Genomic DNA, 21,383 nt, shown 5'->3' with positions numbered 1-21,383 from the left:
TCAGGAGCCAAGAATTCAGAATATCCTAAACTTAACCATACATCTGAGAGTGTATATTACCTACATGGTCAGTCCATTTGTGTGAATGAACATTGCACAGAATTATGTGATCCTTGGAAGTTTGGCCCTAAGGGCAATACTGTTCAGTCATCTATTTCTTGATATAGACTGTACCACTCCTTTTGAGTGAGCTCATGTAGAAACAGACACGGATCATAAAATGTTACAAAGACCTATGGACAACATCCTAGTCAATTAATGTCTTCAGAATATAGCACGCTATACATTCCGTTTATTGAAACAAAGGCCAAATTAAATGACCAAGACAAAACTGGATACTTTCTTCATTGAAAAATGAATACATCTGCATTGCTTGTTCACTGATACAGACAAATACTCTGTTAGAATCATGTAGATAATTTTGTCATTTCTGTGACCTAGTTTCATCAGCATTTATTGATGTCCTAGCTGGTGAACTGGTATGCCACAGTTTCCTATTCATTCTCCATTGGAACTAAACTCTGTAGAGGTGAAGTTTAGAAACATGGGTCTGAGATTCAAATTTTGGATCTGAACTCTTCCAAAGTTGGTAAAAATTGGAATTTCTGTTTTTACCTGGGCTCACATTCATGTATAGAAAAAAGTTCCTCATAATGAGAAAAAGTGATTACTAGGACAGCGTATGAATTTCAGTTTTGTACAGCTACATGCTCCTTCAATATGGCCATTGACAGCACTGGGCTAGGTTCTCTTCCCTTACGTTATCCTTCAGCACACAAAGACTAGTCTGTAAACTCTCTCAGGAAGGGACTGTCTTTTTGTTCTGCGTTTGTACAACATCTAGCACAACGGAATGCTGGTTCATTACAACAATACAAATGAGAATATCCCTGATATGTCATGAAAATATTTTAGAACGGATTTTGTAGCAGGACTCCCTTTGGCCGCATGTTTGGCAAGACCACCTGAACTGGTGTTGGCCAGTTCTTGAGGAGACAGAGATGTGAGACCTGGTTTATTTAAGACAGATTTATGGCCAAACTTTGCAAACTAGTGGATTTCCTCCCATTGCATCCCTCTTCTTACCACAGAGGGCATTTTCCCAGAACCATGGTGGGATGAGCAGATGTCCTGCCCTTTCTAACGAGTAGTTAAGAGAGGCAACGATGAGTACATTTTAACTTTATTAGAAAAAATGTTTATACAAAGCTCCGCACTGCACAAAAAACCAAACAAAATCCCTAATCACTCACCTCCCCCCAAACACAAAGAGCAATCTAACATGGCAAGCGGTATGCATATTATATATGTGACATGTATTTTTTTGCATGGTTTGCATTCATTATTTTACAAAGTTAACATTCAGTAGAAAAAATGCTGTTTGTTACCATTATTTTCCCATATAAATAACTGTGAGCAATCCCTCTTCCGATAGATAAAAGACACCTTTTCGTGTCATTCTGTAAAAAACAGACTGAAATGGTACTGAAATCTATAACATTCCCCAATATCACCATAAAAATATCATATAGCTCTCCCCCCCCAGCCCAAAATGCTTGTCCAAGGCAATTAGAAGAAAAGGGACCATAAAACAATACTGGAAAGTGTGTCTTCTGTCTAATTCTTTGAGCCAACATTCATGTAAATAATCTTTTATTGGACTGAACACTTAAGAGTGAAATAATCACCAGTTGGGAGGGACAAAACCTCTGCCCACATTAGAAACCCAACTTCCTGGTTATCTGTCATCCAACCAACTTCTGACATGTCTTGTGCCTGTGCCAAGAAGCCAAACACACACCAATTCTCTCCAGAAGGCATAGGAAATTAGGGATGCCAGGAGAAACCATTGCTGATTTGTCAACCTTTCCCCTCCACTCCACTCCGCTTTGTTGGAGTTACTGGAAACACAGAGGAGAGGGATGATTGTTGCACCTCTATACAGTGGCCGGGCTGCTAAATTATCTGGAGGAAAGGTCAACTAGGGGAAAATGCTAAAAGACAGCTAAAGAGAAGCTTTAAAGAAAAAGCCACTGGAATGGTTCCCAAGAGCAAGTAGAAAGAAATGCTTGCAGCTCACAAGACCGGCTTTATGGGTGGTGTTTTGTTTTGATGTATTAGCTGGCTGGTGACCAATCATTCTTTCTGTCAAGCACCATGATGGGCACAATGGAGAAGTTTTTGAAGGCAACACAGAGGCGGTGATGATAATGGAGGTGAATGACACAAAGCTGAGGAAGATTAATTGGAGGATAATGCCAACCCAAGAGGAAGATGTGCAGCCTGGCAGTGATGCTGGCAACAAGAAGAATGGTTTTTGGTGATGACCACTGCAATCTAATCATATGTCCATGTAGTCATCCTCTTCATCAGTATCACTCTCCAATGAGGACTCTTGGCTTGAAGTTTCCAAGATCTCCAAAGCTGGTTGACAAAGGCTCTCCTTCTTTACATTTGCTGCAGACTGAGCAGACAAAATAGCAGACTGACCCAAAGGAAAAAAAAAAGAGAAATATATTGCTGAATAGTTAAAATAAACCCATGATCACGTGGCTTGAAGACAAAAGGCTGATATTCCTCAACATTCATGAGTGTCCTTATTTGTAAAACTTTGTGTCCCAGCTTGTGGCTCCATAAAACTGAACCATCAGCAAACTTTCCCACAACTGATACTCCTGAAGTTCTCTATCAAGACACAGACAGAAACAGCTAGGCTATCCCTCTCAAACTGTACTTCTATCACATTCTTTGTCATGACTACTACAAGGACTACAGTTGCTGTGAGCTCTGTAAATTTGAGCTATGTAAACTGCATATCTTATTTCGCTCTTACTGGCACTGTCTACACAGCACTTCTTTTGAAATAAACTGCTATCCTGAAACATCTCTTACTCCTCGTAGAATGAGGTTTACAGGAAGATTGAAATAGAGACCATTTATATTTTGAAATAATGGGTGCCCTCAAAAAACGCAGAATAGCAATTTCAGGATACTTCTGGTATCTCAAAATAGCACTGCAGTGTAGATATAGCCCTGCAGTCTACACTTCACTAGTCCTTAACATAACTTCAGGTTGGGTCTTCATACTACTCTCTGTATCATCTCTTATGATTAGCTAGGGACAGGGGCAGAGTTCCAATGACATGAAAAATCTTATTTTAAAGGGAGATGTAAGATAAAACCTAAACAGACTAAAAGTTATTCTTTTTCTTGAATTACCTTTAATTTTTGCTTTGTCTCTTCTGAAATGCTGCCCTTTGGAGAAAGTAAGGTTGGTGTTGGTGGGGTGACAGTAATCTCAGGTGGGAATTTGGTGATAGATGAAGGGATAAAAAGCTTTGGCATGTTGGGCAGAATACGGGTTTTTACTCGGGTGCTATCTGCCTTGTTCTGCTGGTTTCCCATGGACTGTGAACTGGAACAGACTTCTGGTGTAGAACTGGAGGCTGAAGAGAAAAGAATGAGGAAGAGAATTTTAGGGATTATCAATGCTTACATATGCCCCGGGTAGAAAACAATGTGACAGTTAAAAAAAAATCATCTTAGCCAGCCACATATTTCACTGAAAAAATTTCTGTATGAAGACTCAGAACTGGAAAAAGAAAGGGAAGAGCAGGAGGAGATACAAAGAAAACAGATTCAGGACTCTTTACTTCATGCTCTTGATAACAGCAAAAATGCAGGGACATTTCTTGAAAGGCAACATCTCAAACTTTCCTTCACAATTACAATAATTGGCAAATGCAATCTTGTCTCATTCACATCCATTCAGAATGTTTGCCCAGCATCTAGACACAGGGTCCCTCTGGTCCCTGATTAGGGATCCTATGAGCTACAGTAATACAAATTATAAATAATATTTCTGTAATAATGGTCAATATAAGACATTGTCTCTGGCTACCTACTGGAGTTTTTTCAGCCAGACTGTTATTACATCTATATAAACCACCAAAACCCAACCAATCAATACAATCAAATGATGCAAGCCAGATCCATGATGTGAGCCTCTGTAAGCAGCACAACAACAAGAGGTGCTACAATTCTCCTGCTCTTTAAATCAAAATCTTTCAGTCCCGGATAGGAATATGAAGGTCTAGTTGACAGGACAGTCGCTTCCCCCAACTTGCTGCCTCTATCAGACAGAGGCAAGCAAGAGGGGGAAAATCAGGGGTACTTCCAAGTGGAAGCGCTGCATGGAGCCTGGGGTCAGCTGCTCGGTGTGGGCATGGCTGCTTTGAATGCCACAGGGAACCCGATGTCAGGCTCCTCGGGGCATTTCAAAGCAGCAGCGCCGCTTGGTGCCCGGGATCATCTGGGGAGTCCCCATCTGACCTTAGGTTCCATGCAGTTCTGCTGCCTTGAAATGCTGTGGGGAGCCTGCTGTGGGGCTCCTCATGGCACTTCAAAGCAGCAGCGCCATGTCAGACCTGGGCTCTGTGTGGTGCTGATGCTTTGAATCACCGATTAGTGAATTACACAATACTTAACACCGTTAGTCCCAGAAACCTGTAAGAGGTTGGGCAGCCTTTTGGGATTAGGCAGAGCTACTTATCAGCGCCAAATGGAACCCTCATTTATGAAGGCCTGCCAGGACAGGAGACACATCCCCTTCTACAAAATGATCTACAACTGAATTTCGTGTGTTCTTAATACTACAGAGGAAGGTTAGATCTGACACACTCAATTAGACCGGAGGTCCTTTTAGATCATAGTATCTTGTCTCAAGCGTGGACAGTGCCATATGCTTCAGAGAAAAGTGCAAGAAATACTGCATCACTCATGTAGATGTCAATCATCTTAATTATTACTTCTATTTGTATTATTGGAGCACTAATCATTGAATTGCATCCAAGAGCGCTCAGTGCTGTACAAATACAGAACAAAAAATGAGTCCCTATCCCAATCCTAACAATAGAGAGGTAGCCGTGTTAGTCTGATCTTGCTAAAACAAAAGGAAAAACTATGTAGTAGCACTTAAGTCTTGCTAGTCTTTAAAGTGCTGCATAGTTTTTACTTTTGTTTTATCAATCCTAACAGCAAGATAGACAGGCTTAAGCTCTGTAGCAACAGGCATTACATTCCTTTTAAAGCATAAAGTGTTATAACTATGGATATCCTTGTTATCCACATAAACGTCCAGTCTCTCTCTGAATCTTGCTGAAAACCTTTTCCATGAGCTGGTATTCTAGCAATACTGTTAGAAAAGGAGAGTCATAGGAAAAAATAAAGATAATACATGTGAATTTCTGATTTTGCTTTCAAACTATATCCAATTTATCTGGGACAGTGGAGGAATCCTCTGTTAGGAAAGGGCATAATTGAAGCAGTGACAAAAGGACTGGATATATTAACACCTCTTCTGGATTTGAAGTACTGAAGACCTTACGTGACCTCAGTAAGCTTTTTAAACTATTACTTTAAAAGCTGCAGACTACAGAGTAAGGGCCAGGTTCAATAGTGCTTTTTTGTTTGGCTATGCTGCCACAGGTATTCAGCATGCAAAGTCTTATGCCAAAGAGAATTACTAATGAAGAGTTATAAGGTACTTCTTCAGGAATCTGGGCCATTGCCATGAATGTCTGTAACATAAGGAAGACTGAAAGCATGGAGAGAAAACTGGGGAAAGCATAGCCCATGTAGTTAAAAGGTTGCTACAGATGAATTTGTTGCTCATTAAAACAAACTTTCAGAAATGAAACCAAAAGAAAGCTCATTCAGCTTCTATGGAGCACAAAACATTCTCACCTTGGGTACAGACATGTCCTGAATTTGTGCTGGTGATTGATTCCACTTGCCAGCATGCAGCCTCAGGTGATGGAGCAACAGTAGCCATTTTCATCTGCTGGCAAAGTCGGGATTCTTGATGCTGAAATCCAAGCCCTTCCAAAGGTCCTTCCACCTCCTCCTCTTCTTCATTAATAAAAGATAATTAATAAATACATTAATTTTAATTATTGTATGCGCATCTTATAAATGGTGAATATTTCATTACTCTGCCTTTAAACCACAGCATAATTGGAGTTAAATACTGGGACTTTAAAGTGGCAATGTTACATGGTTCTGACACTTCATGCCATCAATTCAAGCACAGATTTTCATGAATGTGCATATCTGATCACCAACCTCTAACATCCAGGGGTTGGAATGCCTATCCAAAGCACTGTTGCACAAAAAATGCAAAGGCAGATTAGTTGGCTGGAGTGCCAAGAGATGCATGTCTGATTACTGATAACAAAAGATACATACTATATTAAAAACTAGGAATATAAATATTGGTTGACTGAATAGTCAAGTAACCTCATGAATTCTTATCTGTTATTTGACTATTCTTATCAGTTACTGGACTATTTAATAGTCCCGAGAGACAGGGCTGGAAGCCAGTTAGCTCCAGCCTCACTCCCATGAAGCCCCCTGCTATTCCGCATTGCTGTCTCTGTATCAGAGGCAGCAGTATGGAGTGCCAGGTGGGAGCTGGTCCACAAGGAGAGTCAGTTTAAAAACCAATTCCCCTTGCGGCCTGGCTGCCTGTCGCCCTGTGCCTTGGGGTGGCAGCAGCAGGGGGGCGGAGAGGAGTCTGAGCACCCGGACCCGGCACAAGCCAGGACTGGGCCAGGCTGCCTGCCCACCATGCTCCTAATACACTTTAAATGCAGAGCTGTAGCAGGACTAGGTCAGAGGGAGAGAAATGTATGTAGTCTATAGCATTAACTGATAAGCTTTTGCTTATTGATTACATTGACTACACTATTCCATCCCTATTAAAAATCTCCTTAAAACAAGTGATAAGGTTTTTTATTAGAAGTACCAACACACAGCGGAAGCAGCAGCTTGGCTTATCCTATTTGGAGGCAAAAATTATAGTTAAATGCTCTACCTTCTGTGACATATCTACTGTACTTTTACTAATGCTTTTTAAAAAATCAACACATTGTGAAATTCTCCAATTCTGGCATTTAAAGAGTACATATCTACACAGCTCAAACCTTTATAGCATCTGTACTGGTTTGCACACACTCTTTTACTCCACTGACTCCCCACACATACCCACATTAATTTATATTAGAAAAATATTTTATCGAATGCAATTTTACCCTGTTTTTCACAGTCATCGATTCTAAGGCCAGGACTACCTGTTTTATACAAGTAATATAATGGTCACTGACTACCATAAAACTGTCATATTTTGAAAGGACAGGTTGAAATACTTTTTAGCTTTCTCAGATTCACTGATAACAATGCTTACTGCCTAAGAAAAGAAGATTTTATGGCTAAAGTACAACCTGCTATCTCTATTAAAAGGAATATCTAACTAGCCTGGGATTCCTCATTTAGATATAATTATTTAATGAGTTACATTTCCTAAATTTCTTAAACTTATTCTCACAAATTGTGTCATCTAGATCGGGGATGGTGAAATTATTGCACTTGCAAATTTTAATTGGTAAAAGAAAGAAATGTCACCTAAATTGAGAATTGTTAGCCTGTACAAGTCTGTGAACTGAAAACTTTGCTGACAGGAAATTCTATAACAAGTCTAGCACACCAACATTCAAATGTCAAGTGAAACATAATTAGAATGTATACTATGATGTTATTTGCATCATCAGCATATGCTTCCCACTGATATCAGAACTACTCCATAGTTCTTCCTGTATTATGCTTTCTGCAGAGTTAGAGTAGCCATGTTGTTTCCAGAATATTAGCCAGATAAGGTGGGGAAGGTAATACCTTTTATGGACCAACTGCCATTGGTGATAGACAAGCATTTGAGCTACGCAGAACTCTTCTTCTACATGTTACCCAATATCAGGGTGCATAGAACAATAAAACAAAAGTGATGTACAACCTATAACAAAGATAACAACAATATATTTGAGAAGAGCCAGATATAAATATGCTTTGTGTGAACAGATCAGAAGAACCTGAAACAATACCAAAATGGACTACTTAAACTACAGGGATCTTGAAGAAACACAATTCATCTCTTTTGGTTTAAGAATAACAGTCTATCTGGGTTAATATTTCCCAAACTTTCTAATTTGGATTTTCTCTACTTACACCTGTTGTCATAACAATTGTGACTACCAGAGGCTGTACAGCAAAAGAATAACAGCCCTAAAGTGGACTGAAGCCAGTACAAATGCTCCACATGCTGCTGGCCCCTAAGTATAAACTGTGGGCTAGACACTGTAGACCTACAGAATCAAACATTTTTTGGGAAAAAAAACCCTCTTCTGACTCTGGGGTAGAGGAAGGAACATTGCACCCTTCCCAAGAGACAAGCAGGTCAATGATGATTTCAGGGCACTATCCCATACAACAGCATTGCTATCAAAACCTATCTTGCTGCTGCAACTTCTCAGATTATTGATTTTAAGAATTGGGATAAATATAAAGTGTTCTTTATATTCACCTAGGTTTGCCATCTTCTGTTACAAGGACTCAAACTTAAAAAATAACAAGTGGTCTGGTAGCACTTTACAGACTAACAAAACATATAGATGGTGTGTATGAACTCAATAGTTCTGTATCCAATTTAAGTTTACCCCTTATTCATATTAAGAGCTGAGATTTGTGTTATTGCTTAATGACAGAATACTTATCCTTTAATGCTGATGATTTGTTTTGTTTGATTATAAGGTATCTCACTATTTCGACTGGCTTGCTAGATTTTAATTCTAGCTAGAATGTGTCATGTGACCTTACTGATTGGGTCTTCTGTGAAAATTTTAGCCTAATGCTCCAAGCTTGAAATATACCTAGTCTATTCATGTACCCATTCCATATTCAATAATCTGCTTTATTATTTTTTTTGTATTTGTCTTGTATATCTAATTTCATAGAATGAGATTAGAGATCACTTGCATAAAATTAAATTAAATTTATCAGCTCCTTTTAACTCTTAAGAGAATACAAATGAAAGGACATAAAGCTGATACCACCACAAGAATTTTCATTGTGATCTTTCTGGAAACAGCAATTATTAATGCAATATTGTTGCAAATGGTCCAAACTATCAGTAAGAGAAGCCAACATCAAATTAATCATTCAATAAATTCATTCTCAGATGTGTTAAATGCCCCTATATTGGCTAAGGCTCCTCATGACGCTGTTTTGAACCATGGTTACTTGAGTCACATTTTTTTTAAAGTTTAAAAACTGAATTTACAAAATACCAAAAACTCACTTAACCTGTGATCTTACTGAACATGGGTGTGTACACATACAAATGTCCCTGTCATAATATTCAATATAATATGGAGTTATTCATTGTATTTCTTCTCTTTGGACAGAAAAAGCAAGAGACTGATGGATATTAAAAAAAAAGACACACAATTAAATTTTTTCTCATTCTTCTAAAACAGATTCTGAAGAAAATATCCCAATACTTGCCTTTGCGGAAGACAGTGTTACAGCCCTGACGAACATAATGTCCTAGTTCTGCTTATAAAAACTTTCCCCAGGGAGGCAAGGACTCCACTAAGTCATGAGCGACAGTATTCTGCATCAGCACAACAGCATGAAGAAATCGATAAAGCATATTCTGGAAGTGTTCAGAAGATCATTTTTAGCCCTGTTCAACTACATCTTTCTATATCACACAGTACAGGCACCAGCCTGGCAGATTTTCAGATGTTAGTTCCCCAAACACAGCTTTAGAATAAAATCAGTTTTTGAGGACATGTCCCCAGGCAGAAGATGCGACACTTTACTTTAGAGATTTATTTGGCACTCAAACCCTATAGTGCAACTTGCAAATAGTAAGCCCAAAGGGAAACAAAGATCTGCAACACAGAAGATGTATATCAATATTTAAGTAGAAAAGTTCATGGCTGTCTGAGCAAAATGGAGCTGAATAAGATAAAAATTAGCGTACCCCTTCCCAAAACTCTCTATTACACATAATACAATATATACAATAGAAAGAGGCACATCATACCTTTCAACATCTCCCTGCTCTAGTGAGGAAGAAACAAGCTGAAAACAATTCAGTGCAACAACCTACTCCAGCTTTCCTCTCCAACCTCTTTCCACTTGTTGCCAGGGTAACCAGTGTTTGCAGATGCCTATAGCGGGCGCCTGGGTTCATGACTTCATTATAGTTAATATTCTCTCTCACTGCCTCTCTTCAGAGAACACATTATATACATACAGATCTACAACTACAGATATATCACACACTGCCAGTGAACATCATATATACAAATATCACAGGTTATTTTGCAAATCTAACATGTATACAATGAAAAAATGGCAAATATTCTCCCTGCATTTTACAGATGCACAGAAAGTTTACAAGCAGAGGGCCTGTAAGTCAAACTGCTGTTCTGCTCTCTTTCTGCTCTGCACAGTGTCATTTAATTTCCTTGTACTGACAGGTATTACAAGAGCCCAACATTATGTTGTTAATGTTTTAATCAGAATCAAACACCTGCCTTTATTTATTGAGAAAAACAGACTGGATAATATGATTAACACCTTAAACTGCTGCTTTCCAGCTGTTCAAGGGCAGCAACTATTAAGGCATATTAAGAATTAAGAGTGAAGACAAAGGGCAAAATACCTCATCAAAGGACAGACAAAAGAGCTGAGCTCTGAAGCTAAATTCCAAAACAGATTCACACCTTGGTTTCAAAAAGGCATGACTGGGAGAAACCATAGCGAAGAACATCAAGTGCTTAAGTAGGCAATACAAAAATCCCTACAAGTATTGTATTATGAAAGGAAGGAATTCCTAGAAAAATATAATAGTAATAAACAGTCCTATCGTACTTTATATCATAAAAACGTTTTGACTGTGTCTAAAGTATTCTGCAATCCTTACTAACACTGAATAGTACTCACATGATTTGGTCTCAGTGACCTCAATGCGTTTAATTGCATGTAAGTACTACTCTCAGCTCAAGCAAAGAGTTGCAGAATCAAACCTTAATTCACCACGCAAGGCTGGTAAGTTCTGTAATCTCCATTTTTCAGCAGGGGCATAGACATGGGGCCAAACTCTCTGCTCCAAACGCCATACCCCATCCCCCTTTTTTTAAGTGCTCAGAAAGCCTTCAAAGAGGTGTGCTAGTGCATAAAGGCATGGACTCTACCGAAAAGCTTTCTGCATCCTTCCTATCCTTAGCCTGAAGAGTGGGGAGCTTCATGCCTATAAAAGGGAGGGGAATTAAATGCTCCATAAAGAGTTAAGGAATATGTCCTAGACTACACAGCAAGCAAGTCACGGAGGTAGGATTAGCATTTTGGTATTTCTGGCTGACGGTATTGTACTTAGTTTAGTCTATGCTGCCTCTCTAAAGGGAATAATATTGTGCCTGCTTCAGGGAAATGGATGAGATGAATTAACAGGGCTTTTGTATCTCTAGCATTCTAGGTCTTTAGCATGAAGATCCACATAAATACACAGTGCAGAGAAAGTTAAACTGGAGCAGATGAAGAGAAAAAAAAAAGGTAGAGTGTGGAAGTTAGAAGAGGGCTTAAAACATATTGTTACCAATATCAGTGCACAAATTGTGACACAAAATAAAAGTAATGAATATCTGAATGGAAGTGCAACATGCAAGAAACCAGATCTAACAATGAAGCAAAAAGCACATTTCACAAAATCCTGGAGCAAAAAGTTTTGGAGCAAAGTTATGTGGTCTAATGTAAGGAAAGATTCTCAGATAACCATGGTGAAGAGAATACTGCACTGTAAGGGTTAGGGTTGCCAGATGTCTGGTTTTCACACGGACAGTTCGGTATTTGTGGGCTCTGTCCGGTAAAAAAACCAGGAAATACTGGACATGTGCAATGTCTGGTATTTCCTGTTTCCCTGGGACGGAAGCCCAGTGGGGACAAATTTCCCTTGCTGCATCTGGTGGGGGATTGAGGGCAGTGGCAAAGTCTAGCAAAGGAGGAAGCAGAAGGGGGGCAGTTGCTGGGTGCCACGCCAGGAGGGCGCTGGGCTGGGAGTGGAGTGCACGCTGCTCTGGCCCATGTGACCAGCAGAGACCAGGAGCTGACCATGTGATGCCTCCCCCTCTACAATGTGAGCCGAGAGAGCTGGGCCGGGTGTCAGGAGCAGCCACTTTAAAAGTCAGATTGTTCCTCTGTGCCTGGCTCTGCGGGGGTGAGTGCATTGAAATGGGGAGGGAGATTTGATTGGAGCGGGGGCTCCCGACACTGGGGATGCCTGCCTCAGGGGGAGTGCACTGAGATGGGGTGCTGCTAGGGGGGCCTGGTTCTGAGGCAGGGATGAGTGCATTGGAATGGGGAGACTGGCTCACGGGGAGGGGTGGGTGCATTGGTGGTTAGTGTGTGGTCCCAAACTAGAAGGACTGATTAACAACTTTGGCTCCCCCCCTTTCTTTTTTTGCTTAACAACTTTGGACTCCCGGTTTTTCCCCCAGGTGCTTTTATTTATTTATTTTTGGCGGGAGTAGGGAAGGTGGAGATGTTCGGTATTTTTTGTTAAACCATCTGGCAATTGTAGTAAGGGTACATTTACATAGCAACATTATTTTGAAATAACTAGCATTACTTCAAAATAACTTAGTCCACATCTGCACAGCGGGCAGTTATTTTGAAATAACGTCAAATACTGTCAAGCTGGAGGACTTCTTACTCCGACTCCTGTAACCCTCACTGTATGAGGAGTAAGGGAATTCAGAGGAAGAGTGCTCTACGTCAAAATAAGTGCTGCGTGGATGATCCCTATTTCGAAATAAGCTATTTCGAATCATGATACACAATTGATGTAGCTCAACTTGCGCTGCTTATTTCAAATTATGCTCTGCTGTGTAGATGCACCCTAATTGAAAAGTGAAAGTGTCTAACTCCAGTTCTATCAGTACTGCAAAACTCATGGGGGGGAAAAGGAAAGCCCTAAAAAATAATGTTTTGTTCCCAAAATCCCCTTTATTAAACTTTAAAATCTGTTTCTAAATATCTTTTGAAGTCTAAAGTTTGTTGTTCAGTCCCATAAATTCTTCACAGTGCTAGTTAAAAACCAGTAAGGTCATTGATTTTAGTGTCTTAAGATCTGACTCAGCAGGAGTCAATAACTTGGAAAGAACACAGTGCTGTTAGAGAACAGCAGCAGTTTTTCATTTATAGTCCATTGCTGATGAATACTGTGTATGTTAATCTGTTGTTTGAATGGAATACCTGCCTGGCAAAAGTGGCAGGTCTCTCCCTTGTCTGACAATATATCATCCTTCTTGATCCCTGAGCCAATTATACACAGTAAAGATTAGACCTGTGAACGGTTCAAGCTTTAAAGCTTTATATAAGTTACGCAATAGCTGTGGCGTAGATCTTCAGCTGGGCTTATATTCATCTTTCACTTGGGTGGACATGCAGGTGATCATACCTACTACAATTTCTATCACTTGTATGTGCAATTTTTATTTCATTTGCAATGTGCAGGTAAGTTAGCTTCTGCACTCAAAAACTCCATTAATCTCAATGTATTTTGCAATTGTTAACCTTTCTATGAACAATGGTTTACACCATTTAAAGACTGCATGCAAAGATTAACATACATGCATGCTTGCAATTTTGAACACATAAAAGAGGTGCCCAACAACTGAAAATCCCACAGTATAAATTTGAAATGTGTGTACAGTCAAAAGTCCATATACATTGTCTCACTATCAGCTCTTCTTAGAAGATCACACTGTGTCAGGAAGATATATTCCAATATCTCTAATCATAATTTTGCATACTGTAGGTCTATCCTTGTTGTTTTAATTGCATGTATACATATACATAATGGATCTCACGCACAGGATTAATTCTATAAAGGGATCCTGGTGACTAAGAGTTTGTAATATAGATCATACATGTAGAATTCAATTAGTAGCTAACAGAAAAAAGAAAGGGAGTAAAGCCACTATGTGGACTGAAATGTTTTTGGCATTAATGTGTCATGCTAGCTACCTAACTCTTATCTGCTGTATCTTAAATGGGTATATTGTGAAGATTAGGGAGAACACAAGAACTAGTGGTCGCCAAATGAAATTAACAGGTATCAGGTTTAAAGCAAACAAAAGGAAGTTTTTCTTCATGCAGCGCACAGTCAATCTGTGGAACTCCTTGCCAGAGAATGCTGTGAAGTCTAAGAATATAACAGGGTTCAAAAAAGAGTTAGATAAATTCTTGGAGGATAGGTCCATAAATGGCTATTAGTCAGGAATGGTGTCTCTAGACTCTATTAGAACTTGGTTAAGGGCAATAGGATGATGCTTTCTGGTTCTGTTCATTCCCTGTGGGGTAACTGACATTGGCCACTGTTGGAAGACAGGATATTGGTCTGACCCACTGCAGCTATTCTAAGGTTCTTATGAAAAAATGTATCCAATCAAGTGACCAGCTTGAACTAAAGTGAGGCAAAAATGAATTAAGAGATCCTTCACAAACAGGAAAGACTTCAGTGATAATCGAAAGTGACGTTGTTCTCAAAGTGCACCTGTGGTGAAGACAGAAAAAAAAATCTGCATGAAAGACATAGATTGTAATGAATGAGACAAGAGGAAGTGAGTATACCAAGGCCAACCTTAGGCGACTCATGTAGCAAGAGATCAGAAAAGAGAAAACATAGACCATCTGTAACTGGCTCTTGGTTCATTCCTTCTAGCAAATCCATCCACTGTAAAATCTCAGCCTGGAGTATACAACTAACAGATACCACACTGCTTGCCCTATTTCAGAAAACCTTATTAAAATGGAGATGAAAGCTCAGGAAAACCAAAAAAAAAGTGGTCAAGAGAATAAGAGAAATAAAGGAGGGAGAGATGGCAAATGGAAGTAAACGAGGGGGAGAAGACAACAAGAAAAAGACATAAGGGGTTATAAAAATAATAAGATTTAAGATGAGATGCTGAAATTCTCGCCTGAAAGAGCTCTTACTAAAATGAACCTCAGCAGCTTCAGAATGAAATGCCAAGCCCACCTCTTTGGTAGAGCTTACCCAAAATAACATCACATGTTTAAAAAAGAAATAAAGGGAGTCAAGTCCCTAGAAAGCAGAAGGCATAAAAGAAACCCATGATGTTGTGAGAAAGCTTGGGTTTTGCACTTCACTCAGAAGGAGACAAAGATTCATGGTCATACTAGATCTTGTCCAGGAGCAAGTTTCAGTTTTTCTGGCCAGTCACCGAGAAAGCTCCATTTTCTGTGTACCATGTACCATTCTTAGGTCTGGCACTTCCATTTTCCAGTGGAACATAGCTGTCAGTGCAGATCACTGATCACACAGGATTAAGGAAGTCCCCCAGTTAACGTAGTCCAGTCCCAAGATGGACTGAAATCTCAAATTTAATTCAGAATTTGGAAAAGAAGAGAGCAATAGGATCATGTGATCTTGGCATTCTGTGCTGGAGAGCAGATGGACTGCTGTATTCTGAGCTAACTACAGCTTATATAAAGGTTGACATTTTGTCTGTGGGTATAGAAAATTGCAATAAGCGAACCCACATGTTGCTGTTGATCTGTATGGCTAAACCCAAACAAATTAGAATTGGGGTGCCATCTAATCAGTCACAGATAAAAAAAGAATGATTTCGATGCTTAAAAACAAAAAGATAGAAATGTAGCCATGTTAGTCTGGGGTAGCTGAAGCAAAATGCAGGACAATGTAGCACTTTAAAGACTAACAAGATGGTTTATTAGATGATGAGCTTTTGTGGGCCAGACCCACTTTCTCAGATCAAATAGTGGAAGAAAATAGTCACAGCCATATATACCAAAGGATACAATTAAAAAAAATGAACACACATGAAAAGGACAAATCACATTTCAGAACAGGAGGGGGATGCGGGGGTAAGGTAAGTGTCTGTGAATTGATGATATTAGAGGTGGGGAGAGTGGGACGTCTGTGAGCTAATGGTATTAGAGGTGATAATTGGGGAAGCTATCTTGGTAATGGGTAAGATAGTTAGAGTCTTTGTTCATTCCTTCTCGGAGAGTGTCGAATTTTAACATGAATGACAGTTCAGAGGATTCCCTTTCAAGTGCAGATGTAAAAGGTCTTTGTAGCAGAATGCAGGTGGTTAAGTCATTGAGAGAGTGTCCTTTCTGGTTAAAATGGCAAGAAACTGTTTTTTCTTTGTGATCTTGTCTGATATCTGTTTTGTGGGCATTAATCCTTTGGCGAAGTGTCTGAGCTGTTTGTCCAATGTACATAGCAGACGGACACTTTCGGCACATGATAGCATAAATTATATTTCTGGATGCGCAGGAATATGTGTTCTTGATCTTATAATTCACTTGGTTAGGTCCAATAAGGGTATCAGCAGAATGAATATGTGGACAAAGCTGGCAACGGGGTTTGTTGCAAGGGAAGGTACCAGGGTTGGTATTAGTGTGGTATGTCCTGTGGTTGTTGGTAAGAGTCATCTTGAGGTTAGGTGGTTGTCTATAGGAGACTATGGGTCTGTCTCCCAGAGCCTCTTGGAGTATGGTATCCTGTTCCAGTATAGGTTGTAGTTTATTGATAATGTGTTGGACAGGTTTAAGTTGGGGGTTGTAGGTGATGACAAGTGGTGTTCTATTGTTGGTTTTCTTGGGTCTGTCTTGAAGTAGATGGTTTCTAGGTATTCGTCTGGCTCTTTCAATTTGCTTTTTTATTTCTCCGGGTGGGTAGTTGAGGTTTATAAATGCTTGGTAGAGATCCTGAAGCTTCTGGTCTCTGTCAGTGGGATTAGAGCAGATGCAGTTGTATCGAAGGGCTTGGCTATAGACGATGGATTGTGGGGTGTGTTCTGGATGGGAGCTGGAAGCATGTAGGTAACTGTATGAGTCGGTAGGTTTTCTGTAGAGAGTGGTGTCTAATTTTCCATTGTTGATTTGTACTGTGGTGTCCAGGAAGTGGATCTCTCGTGTAGAATGGTCCAGGCTGAGGTTGACGGTGAGGTGTAGGTTGTTGAAATCTCTGTGGAATATCTCCAGTGTTTCTTGGCCATGCGTCCAGATCATAAAGATGTCATCGATGTACCATAGGTAGAGAAGAGGTGAAAGGGGACGGGAGTTGAGGAAACGTTGTTCTAGGTCAGCCATAAAGATGTTAGCATACTGTGGGGCCATGCGTGTACCCATGGCTGTGCCGCTGATCTGGAGGTATAAGTTGTTCTCAAACTGGAAATAATTGTGGGTGAGAACAAAGTTACATAGGTCTGCTATCAGGTTGGCAGTAGTGTCCTCTGGGATAGTGTTTCTAATTGCTTGTAATCCGTCTTCATGTGGGATGTTGGTATATAGAGCTTCTACGTCCATGGTGGCAAGTATGGTGTTATTGGGGAGGTTATCGATGTTTTGTAGTTTCCTTAGGAAGTCAGTAGTGTCTCGGAGATAGCTGGGGGTGTTGGTTGCGAAGGGTTTGAGAAGAGAGTCTACATTGCTGGATAGACCAGTAGTGAGCGTGCCAATACCAGAGATGATGGGACGTCCGGGGTGCCCAGGTTTATGGATCTTGGGAAGCAGATAGAACAATCCTGGTCGGGGGTCAGAAGGTGTTCCTGTGTGGATTTGTTCCCGAGTAGCTGTGGGGAGGCTTTTAAGGAGACAGTGTAGTTTCTTTTGGTATTCCAAGGTGGGATCAGAGGGGAGAGGTATGTAAAATGTGGTATTCGAGAGTTGTCTGGTTGCCTCCTGGATATTAGTCGGCCTTATTCATAGTGACCACAGCACCCCCTTTGTCAGCTGGTTTGATTATAATGTCCAGGCTGTTTTTGAGACTCTGGATGGCATGGTGTTCAGCGCGGCTAAGATTGTGTGTTGCTTGTTGTCTGCGAATAATGTCAGTCTGTGCGTTGTTGCGGAAACTTAGTATATAGAAATCCAGATTGTAATTCCGACCATCAGGGGGAGTCCATATAGAATTATTTTTCCTTTGGTGTTGATAGGGGGGATCTGGTAGGTCAGATTGATGTTCATTGGTGGTTTGGAAATATTCTCGGAGGTGGAGGCAGCGAAAAAAAGCCTCAAGGTCACCACAAAATTGTATCCAGTTTGTGGGGGACGTGGGGCAGAAAGAGAGACCCCGGGACAAGACAGACTCTTCTGCTGGATTGAGTTTGGATTCCACCTTGGAATGAGGAGTACAGCTAGTTTGGATTAGAAGTCTAATCCGAACTAGCTACTCCGTGCCGCGTGTAGCCGCGCAGCACGGGGTTCGAACTAGCTGGCATTTAAAAATGGCGCCGGCCGGCTTCATGCAAATGAAGCCCGGGAAATTCAAATCCTGGACTTCATTTGCAATTGCGGATGACTACATTACCCCCGCTAGTTCCAACTAGCAGGGTAGTGTAGACATACCCAGAACTACTTCCCACTCCAGTTGCATCACTTCAGTATTTTAAGCTTCAGCTTCAATCAGCGCTGTGCACACAACTGCTGAACTCAGCCAACCCAGGAAAGCTGGGTAAAGGTGCTATTTGTATCTGATATGAAGGCAATGTAGAGCTAGGTGTCTTCTATAAACATCTGGCATTTTAGTTTCACAATCTTTCCTTGTGGTTTTTTCAGGAATCATTAAAAAAGGAATAGAGAGTAAGACAGAGAATATCTTATTGCTCTTATATAAATCTATAGTACGCCCACATCTTGAATACTGCGTACAGAAGTGGTCTCCTCATCTCAAAAAAGATATAGTGGCATTAGAAAAAGTTCAGAGAATGGTAGCAAAAATGATTAGGGATTTGGAACGGGTCCCATATGAGGAGAGATTAAAGAGACTAGAACTTTTCATCTTGGAAAAGAGGAGACTAAGGGGGGATATGATAGAGGTCTATAAAATCATGAGTGGTGTGGAGAAAGTGAATAAGGAAAAGTGATTTATTTACTTGTTCCCATCATATAAGAACTGAGGGGCCACCAAATGCAACTAATGGGCAGCAGGTTTAAAACAAATAAAAGGAAGTTCTTCTTCACACAGCGCATACGCAATCTGTGGAACTCCTTGCCTGAGGAAGTTGTGAAGGCTAGAACTATAAAAGGGCTTAAAAGAGAACTAGACAAATTCATGGAGGTTAAGTCCATTAATGGCTATTAGCCAAGATGGTTAAGGAATTGTGTCCCTGGCCTCTGTCATGGGGTGGAGATAGATGGCAGGAGAGAGATCACTTGATCATGACCTGTTCGGTTCACTCCCTCTAGGACACCTGGCATTGGCCACTGTCGGCAGACAGGATACTGGGCTGGATGGACCTATGGTCTAACCCAGTATGGCCATTCTTATATAATTTGAATTGGGGAAAAAAAAGAAATGGGAGGGAAAAAAAATGAAAAATTGAGATAACTCTCTGAGAACTCTAGAGATGGAAGAGCAAATGCCCATCATGATTCTCTCGGTGATGTCTAGGGTGTAAATTAATCCATCATAACATGATACTTGCCGTGTCTCTGAAGTAGGGCAGGAAAATTTTACACCCTGCCATATTAAATGCTGTCTTAACATATATCAAAAACCTCCCATCCTACAATCACCTTTATTTTGACCTTCTCCCTTTGAGATAACTATTTCTGCCCATTTTTGTTGTATAGCTATTATCAAAATGTCACTCAACCTTGTGGGCTCTACACAGCCTTCTTCAACCACCACAGTATCTCATTTATTATATTTCAACAGATAGTGCTTATGTACTTGTACAGGAAAATCAGTACAGGCAGTCCCCGGGTTACGTACAAGATAGGGACTGTAGGTTTGTTCTTAAGTTGAATCTGTATGTAAGTCGGAACTGGCATCAGCCGCTGCTGAAACTGATCAGTTTCAACAGCCACTGAATCTGGACACCAGTTCCACTTATATACAGATTCAAGGTAAGAACACCAGGCGTCCCCAAGTCAGCTGCTGCTGAAACTGATCAGCAGCTGATTCCAGGAAGCCCAGGGCAGAGCAACTCTGCCTCGGGCTTCCTGTAGTCAGCCGCTGGTCAGTTTCAGCAGTGGCTGACTTCGGGACGCCTGGGGCAGAGCAGCTCGGGTGCTGCTGGCTTGGTCCAGTAGCGCGGCCGCTCCTCGGAGCTACTGGACCAACCCAGCAGCACCCGAACTGCTCTGCCCCAGGCATCCTGATTCAGCCACTGCTGAAACTGATCAGCAGCTGAATCAGGACACCTGGGGCAGAGCAGCTGGGGTGCTGCCGGGTTGGTCCAGTAGCGCCAAGGAGCGGTGCTGCGGGACCAACCGGCAGCGCCCCACCAGTTCTACCACAGGCCCCCGGCTTTGCTCCACGTCTCCCTGGTCTTCTGGGAGGGCACTAGCTGCGTCCCCGCCCCCCCAGCAGACCAGGGAGACGTGGAGCAAAGCTGCAGAGGACCCGGGCCGAACCGTGGCGCTTCCAGATCAGCGCCGCGGTCCGGCCCGGGTCCTCCGCGGCTTTGCTCAGCGTCTCCCTGGTCTGCAGACCAGGGAGACGCTGAACAAAGCGGCGGAGCACCCGGCAGGACCCACGCCGCTTCCAGCTGATCTGGAAGCGGCCGCGGGTCCGGCCCCCGGTGCTCCGCCGCTTTGCTCCCGTCTCCCTGGTCTGCTTTTCTCGCCCCGGAGAAGGCGGGCGGTGGGACCAGGCGTCCCGTTGCTCTAGTTCTCCGGGGCGAGAAATCCCTGTTGGTAACTGCGGATCCGACATAAGTCGGATCCGCGTAACTCGGGGACTGCCTGTATATTCTTAACTTATTCCATTGTGTCCAGATATTGCAAATATTTGGGATCAAAGCAGGATATTTACACAAAATGTATGCTGCAATACTTAAGACACTACAGACACTAAGGTTGTAGTATTTGCCTTAACTCAGAATTTCCTAGCTTTGGAAGGATCATGTCTCAGCTTCAATGTTTGATAAAAATCTGTTTTTCATGTAAGTAAAGGTGTCATTTACAAGTTTCAGGAAAAATGAATCATGGCAAATTAAAACAATTGAATGTATTTGGAAGTCAAAAGTGATAAAGCTCTGAGTACCGTTACCATAACAGATGGCAGAGGTAAAAATACGGCAACTGATGGCAGGTGATTAAATCTTAGTCTGCATTGCATTCTGCTCTAGTCTCACCAGAGGGACCCAACTCTCCTCCATTGCAATTCCTTTCTGAAGGAATGGAGACCAAAGTACAATGTTGGTGAACTGCTGCTCTTGGGAAGTGGTGGGTGTGGCTATTTAAGGTGAGGAGAAGAAAAAAAGAAAGGGGAGGGGACATGTCAAACGAATCATAATAATCAGAAGATTCTCACCAGTTAAAATCTTAACCTTTTATTTTTTATACTTTAATGTTCTTTAAAAATTTCAGCATTTATGTAGCAGGTTGGGACCCATTCTGCCACCCTCCATTTTATATGCTGCTTTAGTGCAATACTGGTTTCAAACATAGTCATCCTCACTTCTGAATAAATCAAGATGTGG

At 41.2% G+C, this 21,383-nt stretch overlaps 1 protein-coding gene across 4 annotated transcripts in view; it reads right to left on the bottom strand.

Moving 5' to 3' along the window:
* Window positions 1-1,166: 1,166 nt before the first annotated feature.
* Window positions 1,167-21,383, bottom strand: part of CABIN1 (calcineurin binding protein 1) — a 257,094-nt gene continuing 236,877 nt past the window's right edge. For all 4 annotated transcript variants that reach the window (XM_075897952.1, XM_075897954.1, XM_075897953.1 and 1 more), the window contains exons 35-37: window positions 5,746-5,910; window positions 3,220-3,446; window positions 1,167-2,485 (exon numbers count right to left, since the gene is read on the bottom strand). In XM_075897952.1, the coding sequence (XP_075754067.1) occupies window positions 2,342-2,485; window positions 3,220-3,446; window positions 5,746-5,910 (536 nt within the window). In that variant the 3' untranslated portion in view covers window positions 1,167-2,341. The remainder of the gene's footprint in view (window positions 2,486-3,219; window positions 3,447-5,745; window positions 5,911-21,383) is intronic.

This window comes from Pelodiscus sinensis, chromosome 15 (genome assembly GCF_049634645.1).
Source record: "Pelodiscus sinensis isolate JC-2024 chromosome 15, ASM4963464v1, whole genome shotgun sequence".
Lineage (NCBI taxonomy): Eukaryota > Metazoa > Chordata > Testudines > Trionychidae > Pelodiscus > Pelodiscus sinensis.
The sequence above is the reverse complement of the archived record's forward strand: the minus strand, read 5'-3'. Positions and strand labels throughout refer to the sequence as shown.